Below are 13,742 nucleotides of genomic sequence, written 5' to 3' on the forward strand. Positions count from 1 at the left end.
ACATTGTTATTTGTTTATATAATCTGTAACCAAAACATAAAAAGGTTCATCCTATGGAAACGAATAATAAAACACTGGAATATTATACTCCTCTGCATTTTCTTCCTTTTATTAATTTCTTCTATCGGTTTCGTGAGTTCAAAGGTTAATTTTTACGTTACAGTTTTACAGAAACTTTTACTGTCCGTTTTGTAATTCTTGGTAGCAGAGTATACGGTTTCACTATTCCAACTGACTTTATACGACAAAACAAAAACATCGAGTGAACCTTAAAACTAAAGTATTGAGAGTGAGGCTCAAAACTAAAACATCAAAGGGTGAACTTTAAAACTAAAACGTTGAGAATGAAGCTCAAAGCTAAAACTGCCACTCATAGTAAAATTCAAAATTATGAAAAAATATAAATAAAATAAATTCATTATTGTGCTAGTAACACACACACATACACACTAGGTAATAAAACTTAAACATTACAATATTTGTAAAGAAATGGATGATGGATATTAATCTGTGTGGTACTGATGTGCTAATGAATCTATTTCATTCGTATTTGTTTTGATAGATATTGTAATTTTGAATGCTGTTTGAGGGAAAGTTCTAGTTTTGAGCTTTTCTTTTGATATTTTTTGTTTTGTTTTCACCTTTACTCTATGATGCTAAACTTACCACATATATACTTTTGATGTAACTTATAATACTGGGCTTAGAAACGTTTTGTATTAAGTTATCTTTGATAAGAGGAAATGTGAAACTATAAAACTAATTAGCAGTGCATAGGAGTTTGTCAAATCTTTCTAGCCTTGGGGACTTCCGAACTTAACATACATAAACAAATGTTTGATATGCATATACGCAGGGGGAGGTTAAGGGGGATCGGTCGAACATTCTATTTTTGCGATGTAAAAAAAAAAGCTTATGTGATTATATATATATATATATATATATATATATAGCAAAGCTACTTGTCCATAGCCCACATTGTTCTGATGAAGCACCAACATTTTATGGCCTGAAATAGTGGCATTCCCCCTTTCCCAGACCCCAGTAACACTAGCATGCTTTGATCTCACAAACTAGAACCCTACCCCTTCAAACATTCAGGGTACTGGCCTGTTTAAAATGTACTTCGACGATTTGTTGGATGATGCCAAGACATGAATCAAGAACATAAAATGAAGACATTTTAAGATGGAGAACATCTGACATTAGCTATGTGTAACACCAAATGACCCTGAATAACACCCACATGTGTATATGTGAATGCCTTGTTATATTAGTGTTATTATTAGTTGTAATATTTTGACAAAACCAAATTCTCATACTCTCGTTCATAGGCTCCATCATCCATGAAATCTGTGTTACAGGCTGCATGGCTTTTAACCGTGGCTTTTGGAAACCTGATTGTAGTAATCGTTGCTAAACTACAGCTGTTCCACCGACAGGTAAGTTTTGCAGAAATTCCTTTATTTTTTATTATTATTGCCAGTGTTACTATTATGATTTATCTCGGACGAATCACCAATTTATTACGTTATCTACTCCAATGTCAAATAGCCAAGGAGTCAGTTAAATTGTAATTTGTATTTAGAAGTTGGTTAAATGTCTATGTGCATCAAATTTATGATACTTACCAAAAAGATTGATATACACACAATTTTCTTTTTTAACACAAGTACATTTTAATATACAAACAATAATACAATTTACAGTAATGGTTACTACAAATAATAATTTCTATACAAAAGTTTTACAAAATTACGAACGTTATTGAGTCTTCTATGTGGTCCAGAACTTCACTGATATCCTATCAAGGGTTCACAATGATCGGATTAATTACGAGTTAATATATTGGTACACTTTTCTTAAGGGGAGCCAACTAACTCTTCGCTAATCCCATGCGAATTTTTCACAGTTGAAGTTATATAATGCCTTCGTAAAAAACCTAATGTCCGATGATAATCTGCTAAAGTTAAATGGTTTGTAATGCTCGAAATCTAGAAATGCTCCTGGTCAAATACCTGTAATTTCCCTATTAATAACGCTTATCATAGTTATAGCTTCCGAGGTTTATAGTATACCAACTATAGGAAACCAATTATATATACTGTTTCTCGCGTTTTGCAATGACTACTTTTATAATTCTTAGGCGAGATTCTAGAGAACAAAACTGGCAACCACTAATATTTATATAAACACATAATACATTGTTGATTGTTATACTCGAGAATCTTCTACAACTTTAATGAATAGGCGGGACATGGCCAGGTGGTTAAGGCATTCGACTTTAATCTGAGGGTCGCGAGTTCGAATCCCCATCATACCGAACATAGTTGCCCTTTCAGCCATGGGGGTGTTATAATTTAACGGTAAATCCCACTATTCATTAGTAAAAGAGTAGCCCAAGAGTTGGCAATGGGTGGTGATGACTAGCTGCTTTTCCTCTAATCTTACATTGTTAAATTAGGGACGGCTAGCGCAGATATTCCTCATGTAGCTTTTCGCTGAATTCAAAACAAACAAACAAATAATAATTAGGAATTTTCGCAACATGCATTAATACATTTAAGAGTATAAGTTACATGTATTTCTAAATATATATTTAGCTGAAACGAACAAGAATAGTAAACTAAATATACAATTGCAAACCTGTCACGCTAGGTGTTCAATCAGTTTTTTCTAAGTTATTAAATTGTATATACAAGAAAAACATACAATCACAAGTTTTTATATCATTTTGGTAAATTTTCATTACATTAAATGTAATATAATATATCCTTGCTGTTTAATACGTCACAAACTTTTGCACTGTCTAGTTTATGGTTGCGTGCAGAAGAGATGTTAAGCTATCCATTCTGTTAATCAAAGGGTTTGTGATTGACAAGCTGTTAATAGCCTGGCATGGCTAGGTGGTTAAGACACTGGACTCGTAATTCGAGGGTACGAAAATTGTTTAAAAAGACTGACAATCTATTCTATAAAAGATGCTATCATATATAATTTTGGTAGGTTGGTTGGTTGTCTTTAATTTCGCGTAAAGCTATACAAGGGTTATTTATGTTAACCTCCCCTAATTTAGTATAAGACTAGAGGGAAGACAGTTAGTCATCACCACCCACTACCAACTTTTGGACAATACTTTATCAACAAATAGTGGGATTGATCGTGACGTTATAACGACCTCCATGGCTGAAAGAACACGTTTGGTTGGACCATATGTAAGTTAAACGTTTCTTTAGAAAATCTCAACATTATCTGAATATTTAATCACATTGAGTAGTGAAATAAAAACAACATCTTAACTGAGTAGCACAAGATATTAACAACATATTAACTGAGTAGCACAAGATATTACCAACATCTTAACTAAGTGGCACAAGATATTAACAGTGATGCTTAATAAATATTCTCTTTTTTTTCAGTCGCATGAATTTTTAATGTTCGCTAGTTTAATGGTAGCAGTCATGTTGTTATTCGCGGTCATGGCGTATTTCTACAAGTACGTGCATCAGCCACAGAGAGAGATCAACGTTATCGACAAAAGTAACACAGAAATAACATCCAGAGAAAACGTTTTTACAAATGAAGCATTTGGTGACGATAAGTTGTGATGACGTCATTGTTCTCGTGGAAAATACAACAACCTGTATCTTCGAGACATATGCCTAATTATTTCCGTCAGAATCGAACTGTGTATCTGGAATTTATTGGAATGCAAACTAGTACTGTCTACAAAAAAATAATTCCATTTTCTGTTTTTGTTCTTTTTCATAGTACTCGTTTAAATTGTTTTTTCCAAGCGCGTAAAGGCGTGCGACTCGTAATCCGAGGGTCGCGGGTTCGCGCCCGCGTCGCGCTAAATATGCTCGCCCTCTCAGCCGTGGGGGTGTATAATGTGACGGTCAATCCCACTATTCGTTGGTAAAAGAGTAGCCCAAGAGTTGGCGGTGGGTGGTGATGACTAGCTGCCTTCCCTCTAGTCTTACACTGCTAAATTAGGGACGGCTAGCACAGATAGCCCTCGAGTAGCTTTGTGCGAAATTCCAAAACAAACAAACAAAACAAATTGTTTCTTTAAATTTTAGTGAAGCAATGAACTTTCGCGGACATCAATTGTAGCAAAGGAAACGTATTAATGGATGGTTTATATATATATACATATTATTATTTATCTTTTATTGCACAAATACTTGAAATTATCGTAATACTAAAGGTAAGCCTTTTAAAAAACCAGATTAATTCATTAAGTGTTAAAATATCCTTTTGTACGTACATCAATTTAATTGGACACGTGCTTGCAATGGTTGTGTTAAAGGTTGTAAGTTTTGTCGAAACGAAAAGATCTGAACAAATATAAATCTTTTGAAGATACTGAGATGTGAAATAAAAAATATAACGTGTTATTAGCTCTTAGATTGTGATAAGTTATAATTGTAGGTAGTAAAAAAATGGCTACCTTATATAACTTTATCTTTTCTGAGTTCTTTACTATAAGAAATTATATTCGTGACATAAATGAAAATTCCTACTCTTTCTTTAACTTCTATTTGAGAAGCTATAATGTATGCTTTTTTTCTTATAGCCAAGTCACATCTGGCTATCTGCTGTGTCCTCCGAGGGGAATCGAATCCCTGATTTTAGGGTTGTAAATCCACAGACTTACCGCTGTTTCAGCGGGGGCAAGTTATAATGTCAACCATAATTAAGCTACATACTACATAGCAAGGTTGTTTTAAATGTCTAGATATGGGATGAATAATTCATTATCTGGTTGGAAATGTGTGAGACCAAACTTGTAAATTCTGTTGTCTGTGATATATGATTAATGAGCAAAAGATCTAATATTTTCTAGATATTTTTATGTGTGTGTGATTATTTGTGTAAATTTTCTTGCCCTTCTGTGTCTCTTAACGAAGCTAATTCTATATACTTTAGGGCCGAGCTTAGCCCAGTAGTTAGCTTGCTAGAGTGTGAATCTTAGGTTCGTGTTTCGAGTCCCGTTAATAAAGAAAAAATCGAACTTCGCATGTTGGGGCCTTTTTTGCATTAAAACAGTTACTTTCAAAGTCAATTTTTCGTACTGACAAGAATATCCGAGGAGTTTATGCTGGGTAATGTTGAATATATAGCTGCCTTCCCTCTATTTTGTCGCTTCTAAAATTAGGGAGGGCGAATGCAGATAACCTTCCTGTAATTTCTGCGAAACCTAACAAAGAATAGCTATTTACTTCCCTTGAGTATGAATAGTCAGAATCTAAGTAGTGTATCGATAAAAAAATAAACAGGAGGGATACGCGAAATATCTTGACCATACTTTAGCACTTAACACTACTGAAGACGTTTCGTTATAATTATTTTAACAGTGTTTTTTGCAGTTAAGCACAAAGCTACACAATGGGCTGTCTGTGCTCTGCCCACCACGCGTGGTGAAACTCAATTTCTAGAGTTATAAGTCCGTAGAATTACCTCTGACAAATGTAGAATACCTGGGGTGTGCTAAATAAAAGTTGAATATTATACCCATGATTACACACAATAAATAACAAGTGCCATCTGGTAGTACAGGAACAAGATATTTAATTTTAAACCTTCATGCTGAAATTATTTAGTATCTCTTTAGTTGACAAGCTAACCGTTATGCTGCGGAACATTTCAGTACGAAAATATTTAATAAGATAAAAAAAAATACGAACTTATGTGAACTCCAAATTTATCAGCAGTTCGAGCTCAATGATTAGCAAATTATAGAAACAGCATTGTATTTATGCTTTAATGTTTCGAAGTTGTAGAATTAGTACAATCCATACTATAGCCCGAAATTTAACCTTTGTTAAAGAAAAGCGAGTCGGAAAATGTTGTAAATCAAATATGATGACTTAAGAGGCTACATTTATAGATGGCGCCTCTAGTTGGACTCAGACGAATCTTTTGTATTGAATTATTGGTTTCTACTTTTTGTGCGTTTATTCAAGCAGCCAAACGAAGATGTATTTAATTATATAAGTTGTAGAATTAGTACAATCCATACTATAGCCCGAAATTTAACCTTTGTTAAAGAAAAGCGAGTCGGAAAATGTTGTAAATCAAATATGATGACTTAAGAGGCTACATTTATAGATGGCGCTCCCTGACGATCCTTGTATCCTTGAAAATTACTAATTTATCATGTTTGTTTTGTTCGTTTTTTTTTTTCGTAATTATTTTTAAAACAGTTGAAAGATAATATTTTTCTATTTCTAATATAGTGAGGAAACGTATGAAGTAATTTAACATGTATATTTTGGTATTTACCAAAAATAAAAGATAAATATACAACGGAATAGATACGAAATCCTATAACATAGATGTTTTATATGAGCGTTAATAATGAAAATATAAGATTCCACGTACGTTATTAAATGTGGTAAATACATGAAGCGATTATCTTCTGAGTTAAGACAAATAACTGTTTTACCAAATTTTGTATTTTCTGAAATATGTGTTTAAATATTGTCACCAGTTTCCCTTCTGTGAATTTCATTAAAAGCTATATCATTATCACAAAAACAAGATTCCTACATTTCGTGAATAGTCGGGAAATTTCAATAACTGTTCGGAATTTCTATACTTCGTGAACTGTCGGGAAGTTTCGTAACTCTCTGAAAAGGTCTGTAGATTATATATTGCTTAGTTTGGACTCAGACGAATCTTTTGTATTGAATTATTGGTTTCTACTTTTTGTGCGTTTATTCAAGCAGCCAAACTAAGATGTATTTAATTATATCACTGTAAATAAAAAGACAAAGCAAGTAAAAACGAAGTCTTGTGTGTTATAATACATTCCTGTAGAAATAGCTCTTATCCACCCTAAATTGGCGGAATCCTATCTTGTGCAGTTATCCAACGTCATATAAATATAAAATTTAAGCTCTTTCATAACCCACGAGTTAAACGGGTATTGTGTGAATTTCAGTCCATAAATATCATAAAATAATTAATTCACCGAAAACCAAGTGTCATAAATTAATTGTAATTTTTACTAATAGTAGAATATAAAGTAAAAATATACGATTATACATTTCTAAAAACTTGTAAATGGTCCTTCATGAGGTGAAGTCGTGCATCATAGAAATGTCACATTCCTGATTCAGAAATAATTTTGTAAGTTGCTTGGGTTACTAGAAAACTAACAGTGAATGTATAAATAAAAACTAGGCAGTAATGACTGAAAAATAATATAATTAATAAATCAAAGGCAGTTTCTACATATTGGGATCCCTGATAAACCTTCTAGCTCCAAAGAGAACACATCGACTACATTTTGAAATATAAATTAATAAAGGTACTATGTATTTGGCTTAAAATGTTCAAGAACCATTGTTTTGCAACTCATAACTGAACATGCTCGCCCTTTCAGCCGTAAAGAGGGGGACGTTAAGGCACTATAATATGTCGATCAATCCCACTATTCGTTGGTCCCACTAAAGAGTAGCCCAAGAGTTGGCGGTGGGTGATGATGACTAGATGCTTTGTTAGTTTGTTTGTTTTGGAATTTCGCACAAAGCTACTCGAGGGCTATCTGTGCTAGCCGTCCCTAATTTAGCAGTGTAAGACTAGAGGGAAGGCAGCTAGTCATCACCACCCACCGCCAACTCTTGGGCTACTCTTTTACCAACGAATAGTGGGATTGACCGTCACATTATACGCCCCCACGGCTGGGAGGGCGAGCATGTTTAGCGCGACGCGGGCGCGAACCCGCGACCCTCGGATTACGAGTCGCACGCCTTACGCGCTTGGCCATGCCGGGCCGACTAGATGCTTTCTCTCTAGTCTCACACTGCTAAGTTAGGGACGGTTAGCGCAGATAGCCCTAGAGTAGCTTTACGCGAAATTCAAACCAAACAAACTAAGTTTATGAGATTTAAATTCGATACGACTTCAATTCTAAAATAACACACTTCTTCCGATACGTTTCCTGGTGGCTCGGTGGTCAGTGAAGGGCTTATAATGATAAAAGTTGAATTTCGATGGCCGCATGGGCAGAACACAGATAGCCCATCGTATAGCTTTGCGCTTAACAACAAACAAACAAATCTTTCGACACAAATTTTAAATTGATTATAGGTCTTCATAAACTACCATAAATTTTAAGCTATCATACAATAGTTAAAGCAAAGGTTACATCTACCACGCAGCGCACGCTACTTATTGGTGATAAAAAAAATAGCTGAAAACCAGCACTTATCCCAAACTTAAAATTGGAGGGTATAAGCGATTGGGTGGGAGTTGGAGTCAGCTGTTGGACTCCTCCCAAGTCTGCCATACGAATTCCACACCATCAGACTTTGCCCAAAGCATGTTTTCCTGCCTATGCTCTCTGCAAAATGTATGCAAATATTTATAAGTGGTTCCTAAATGTAGTGAACTTTTTAAAAATCGATTGCTGCTGAACAACAAAGTTAGCGACTTTAAATTATCAACCATTAAAATTGTTTCCTACACTGTCTTGAATACAACCGGTCTTGCGTGGATGTTACTGTTCTAAAAAGAGGCTTAATTAAAGATAATTCCTGTCTCTTTGCACAACATACATTTCAAACACGTAGCTGAAATATCCAAACTATTTATATGGTTAGAAAATAGATATTTAAATATCTTCGTTTGTGTATTTTTATTCACGCACACAAAAAAAGAGACAGTTCTCGATATGTCTGGCAATGACTCAATAAAGTAAAAAGATGGTTAATTACATGGATTATTCTGTGGTTATTAACACACTTAGAGAGAAACGACACGGTTCCTGATGTGTGGCAATAACTCAGTAAAATATAACAATGGTTTATTATATAGATTATTTTGTGGTTATTAACACACTTAAGAGAGAAACGACTCAGATCCTGATGTGTGGCAATAACTCGATAAAGTAAAAAGATGGTTAATTACATGGATTATTTTGTGGTTATTAACACACTTAGAGAGAAACGACACGGTTCCTATGTGTGACGATAACTCAGTAAAGATGTTATATATATATATGAACCAATGTGCTCAGAATGGTTATATTTTTTCGTAAAATATTTCGACGTAAAGCGAATAACGTAATGTAGGCAAAGATAAAACGTGATTAGTTCTGCCTGAATATTCATCAAATATTAATCATTCGCATTGACGGAACTCGGAAAAATCTTAAATTTAGAACGTTTAAAATTCACTTTTAAACTACGAATAAACTTCGTATCATTCCATTATTTCAAAATCTTTCTCCAGCAAGTAACATGTTTGAAATTTCTCTAAATGTAAATTGTGTCCAACATTTAATTAACTTGGTCGCATATAAAGAAAACATTATGAGAACGCTAAAAAACAACTTTACTTAGAAGACCGAGAAGCATTTTAAAAAATGAAGAAGTGGCTTGAGGAAGGAAGCGATCACCAAAACTACACAGTCAGCTGTTGTAATGTTTTCCCGCGTTTATCAGCATCAATCATTTTAAGGTAAGTAATCATTTTATTGACGCATGCGTGATTAAGCATACAGAATGTAATTAGATATGTTGCTTAAATATACTTGATATATTTCTTAATTTTTTTAAATATGAGTTGTTTTATAAATAATAATACATGATTAGCTGTACATCTATTCTGCGTGTTGCGCATGCGTGTGTGTGTTGAACAAGTTAAACGAGATATTTTCTTTCCTCGTTTGTTGATTGACAACATAAAACACAAAGGATGTTTCATTAGGAATTACCTCAAGAGAACAGGTACTTACCATCTTACCAAGAAAACATATTCTACATCAAATATTTTGTCTGTTGTCGTCATGTAAATTGCACTGTTCCACATTTGTTTATAAAACTAAGAATGTAGGATACAACTGGTATGTCTAATACAACTAGAATTCATGATACAACTAGAGTTCAGGATAAAGCTCCTGTCAGATAAAACTATAATGTACCACACAACTGTAATTCAGGATATAACTAGACGATACCACTACAATATCATATATAACTAGAGTTTACGATGTAGCTCGAGTTCCTTGGGGTACAGCTAACAGTAAACCAGATCTCCTATTAACATTAGTAAAACAAGGATATTAGTTGGCTAAAGTATGATGTGGATTTTTTTTCTCTTCCGTTAAATACATACATTGTTCTTGTAACAAAAATGTTTCCTTCAATCATAACTAAGACGGCCTAAAAATAGCCGGTATTTAATTATTTCGAATCCCACTAATAAGCATGCTGACCATTCAAGCCGTGGGGACGTTATACGCCATAGTCAATCCCACTATTTTATTACAGTAGCTCAAGAGTTGGCGATGGGTGTCATTGACTAGTTGTTTTTCCTGTAGTTAATTACTGCTAAATTATGGACAGATAGTGGTTTTAGTAATGTTTGAATACGGGGTATAAAACATATCATTTTGGTATAATTGTTATAATGATCTACAAGAGCAGAAATTATGTATAAAAATACTTCTCTATGGCAAAAACAGTAATAAAAATACTCTTTTATTTAATGACGTAATATGAAAATAAGAAATCATTTGATGACTCAAACTAATATGATTTATTAAATTGGTAATATGGTTCAAGATATTCATAAGTTTTTGATATCCTTCAGATCAGAGGTGCCAACATTTTTTTTACCAACTAAAAACAAGTTTTTTCTTATAAGTTTCTTATAAATTATTAACTTTTTGTAATCCATTTCAGCTGTATTGTAAAGCAACAATATACTTCTGTAATTATATTTTAAAATACACAATTATTTTAAACCGTCTCACGGATCAGCTGAAATCTCTATAGACCAGCACTGGCGATTTTGGTTTGTTTTTTACTCAATGTATAATTGACATTTTTATTGCATCGAATATAAGATACCCAATATTTTGTTGAAACCAATGAGTTGAGTACCTAAATAAAGGTTTTATCAGTTTAGGTATTAAGAATAGTTAAATTAAATTGCTAGACTAGTTTTAGTGACGGCATCTATTGGAATGTTGTAAAACTAGTACAAAGGGTCTATGAGTATAGCAGAAATGGCGGATTTTTATCATATGGCTTAACTAGTATTCTTTCTAATTTAGTAGTACTTCCAGGTTGACTTTTTCTTAGTGATCATGTGACTTATAAAATTATTTGATTATATTTCTCCCAAACAGTTCTATGTTTAATTAACACAGTATGTTTATAAGAGAATATTCCATAGAACATTTTTCTACCAGTGAGAATAGAAAATAAAAAGATGAACTTTGTGTAGCATACAAATATTTATAACACAAACAGACTATATATACGCCTTACAACATCATGGAATGATACCTGCAATAAACTCTTACAATATGTTTTCATATTTGCGTAACAGATGGCAGCATGCTTATTTTTTGAAATATTGACAGTATGTACAATTTTCTCTAGGTAGAAAAAACATATTTCCTTAAAGACAAATTGAAGTATTAGATATTATCTCAAATGTAGACTGATTGAGATATACATATATATCATCCGGGGTGCTATTGTCTACGTATGGTGGACAGAGGGCTTGTTTGTTTTTTTAATTCTGCGCAAAACTACACAAGAGCTATCTGGGTCAGTCGTCCCTAATTTTGCAGTGTAAGATTAGAGGTAAGGCAGCTACTCATCACCACTCACCGTTAACTCTGGGGCTACTCTTTTACAAACGAATAGAAGGATTGACCGTCACATTATAACGCCCCCACGGCTGAAAGGATGAGCATGTTTGATATGACGGGGATTTGAACTCACGACCCTCAGGGTAACGAGTCAAGCCCCCTAACCACTTGACCACGTCAGGTCAAGGACAGAAGGCACACAAAACAGTAATATAATATATGACAGTATGATGATATATGTTGTGACTAAACTTTCAAATTACTTGTTAATTTTAGAATTTCGTGTTAAGAAGACTGGGATTCTATTCGTGATCAACGAACTTTAACTTCAAACATGCAGGGAAAAACTTTAGTTCAACAGTTGTTGGAAACAGAAACGTAAAATAATTCGTATTTACCACTTTTTTTTTTAATGCACATTTCTTTCGTCACAAACATTGGTAGCCGTATATTGTTTTACCTAAACAATAGTAATAACAATAATGATTTTTTTCTTCATAAAAATTATTTACTGGCTCGCTCCTTGTGAGAATAATAATTTGGGGCCCACAAGAGTAGACGGCATCACGTGCTAACTAACGGTTTATCAAGCAACGAGACAAGAAAAACGATGGTAGGAAGCGATAAAAACATTCGCGGTATCCTCTAGGCTTGGCTAGTTCATCCGGGCTCTTTGAACTGCCTTAATATTTATCTCGTCAGATTATTTTCTGGGGTCATTCGATTAACTCACGATTAACATATATATATGTATGAACATTGTCAAACTTTAACCATCCACAAGATCGTAACTAACTTCTCAGCATGAGTTAAGATTGGAACATTGTTTTCGAGAAAAATCGAAGTAAAGTTATACACTGATAATACGAAACATTTTTGTTTGACAACACAGGAGCTTGAAAACGTTTATTCAATTAAACCATTGTGATAAAGACGACAGGTTTTACATGCATCTTAAAGTTTGTAAATACGGGCGTGTTATGTAAGATACGTGTGTTTGGAGTTACGTTTCTGCTAGGACAGAGGTCTGCAACCTATGGCTCTTTAACCCTCTAGCTGTCCAACTACTGAAAAAGGGGCTACGTGCATTGCAGCTTTGAATATCTGGGATTTATACCGAATAAGAAAGGAAAAAAAAGAAAGCTGTTATTGTTATTTAAATTGCCGACCACTGCGGTAGGAAAACAAATTTTTTTAAACATGGTTAACATATTTTATCTTTCTTCAATTAGATATCCAACGAGAAATGTACTGTTATCATTAAATACATATATGTATTATATTTAAATAATCGTAGCTTTACCATCATAAACAGTTGGCTGTGGCATAGTTAGGTTTTAGTGCATACAGGCCCGGCATGGCCAGATGAGTTATGGGGTTCAACTCGTAATCCGAGGGTCGCGCGTTCGAATCGTCGCACCACCAAACATGCTCGTCCTTTCAGCTGTGGGGGCGTTATAAAGTCACGGTCAATCCCACTATTCGTTGGTAAAAGAGTAGCCCAAGTGTTGATGGTGGGTGGTGATGACTAGTTTCCTTCCCTCTAGACTTAGAGTGCTAAATTAGGGATGGCTAGCGCAGATAGCCCTCATGTACCTTTGCGCGAAATTCAAAAATAGACATAGTGCATACAAATTATTTCTCTAAATTCAGAATAGCATTTATTGGTAATATCATCGTGGGTAAAATATGTGAAAACAAAAAACACTTGTGCGATGGTGTTTACCTATATCCTGTTCTCTCAATAAATGATAAGAGTTTTATTTTATCCCAAAGAAAAGTATAGTCAAATTTATAATTTTACAGGTACGATTACTGGAAACATTGGCGATTTAAAAAATGGATGCATGCCAATTCAGTATATTTAACTGTAAATCTCGAACCTAACTGAAAAGAAAAATTAATTTTAATGAAAAAATTATTTATGTTTGATAAAGCTATTAAGGTTGTGTGTGTGTGTCTCCGTTCATAATTTTGAACGGCTGACGAGTTTGTTTTTGTTTGTCTTTGAATTTCGCGCAAAGTTACTCAAGGGTTGTCTGCGCTAGCCGTCCTAAATTGAGCGTTGTAAGACTAGAGAGAAGGCAGCTAATCATCACAACTCACCGCCAACTCTTTTACCAAC

General features: G+C 34.0%; 1 protein-coding gene across 4 annotated transcripts in view; it reads left to right on the top strand.

Moving 5' to 3' along the window:
• LOC143222088 (solute carrier family 15 member 1-like) overlaps positions 1 to 13,742 on the top strand; it is an 88,726-nt gene that overhangs the window by 62,762 nt on the left and 12,222 nt on the right. For 3 of the 4 annotated variants that reach the window (XM_076448013.1, XM_076448014.1, XM_076448016.1), the window contains 2 exons: positions 1,335 to 1,442; positions 3,420 to 6,792. In XM_076448013.1, coding sequence (XP_076304128.1) covers positions 1,335 to 1,442; positions 3,420 to 3,608 — 297 coding nt within the window. In that variant the 3' untranslated portion in view covers positions 3,609 to 6,792. Of the gene's footprint in view, positions 1 to 1,334; positions 1,443 to 3,419; positions 6,793 to 13,742 lie in introns of those variants that run through there. The other variant, XM_076448017.1, reaches the window with a different exon arrangement.

Source organism: Tachypleus tridentatus, chromosome 8 (genome assembly GCF_004210375.1).
Source record: "Tachypleus tridentatus isolate NWPU-2018 chromosome 8, ASM421037v1, whole genome shotgun sequence".
Classification (NCBI taxonomy): domain Eukaryota; kingdom Metazoa; phylum Arthropoda; class Merostomata; order Xiphosura; family Limulidae; genus Tachypleus; species Tachypleus tridentatus.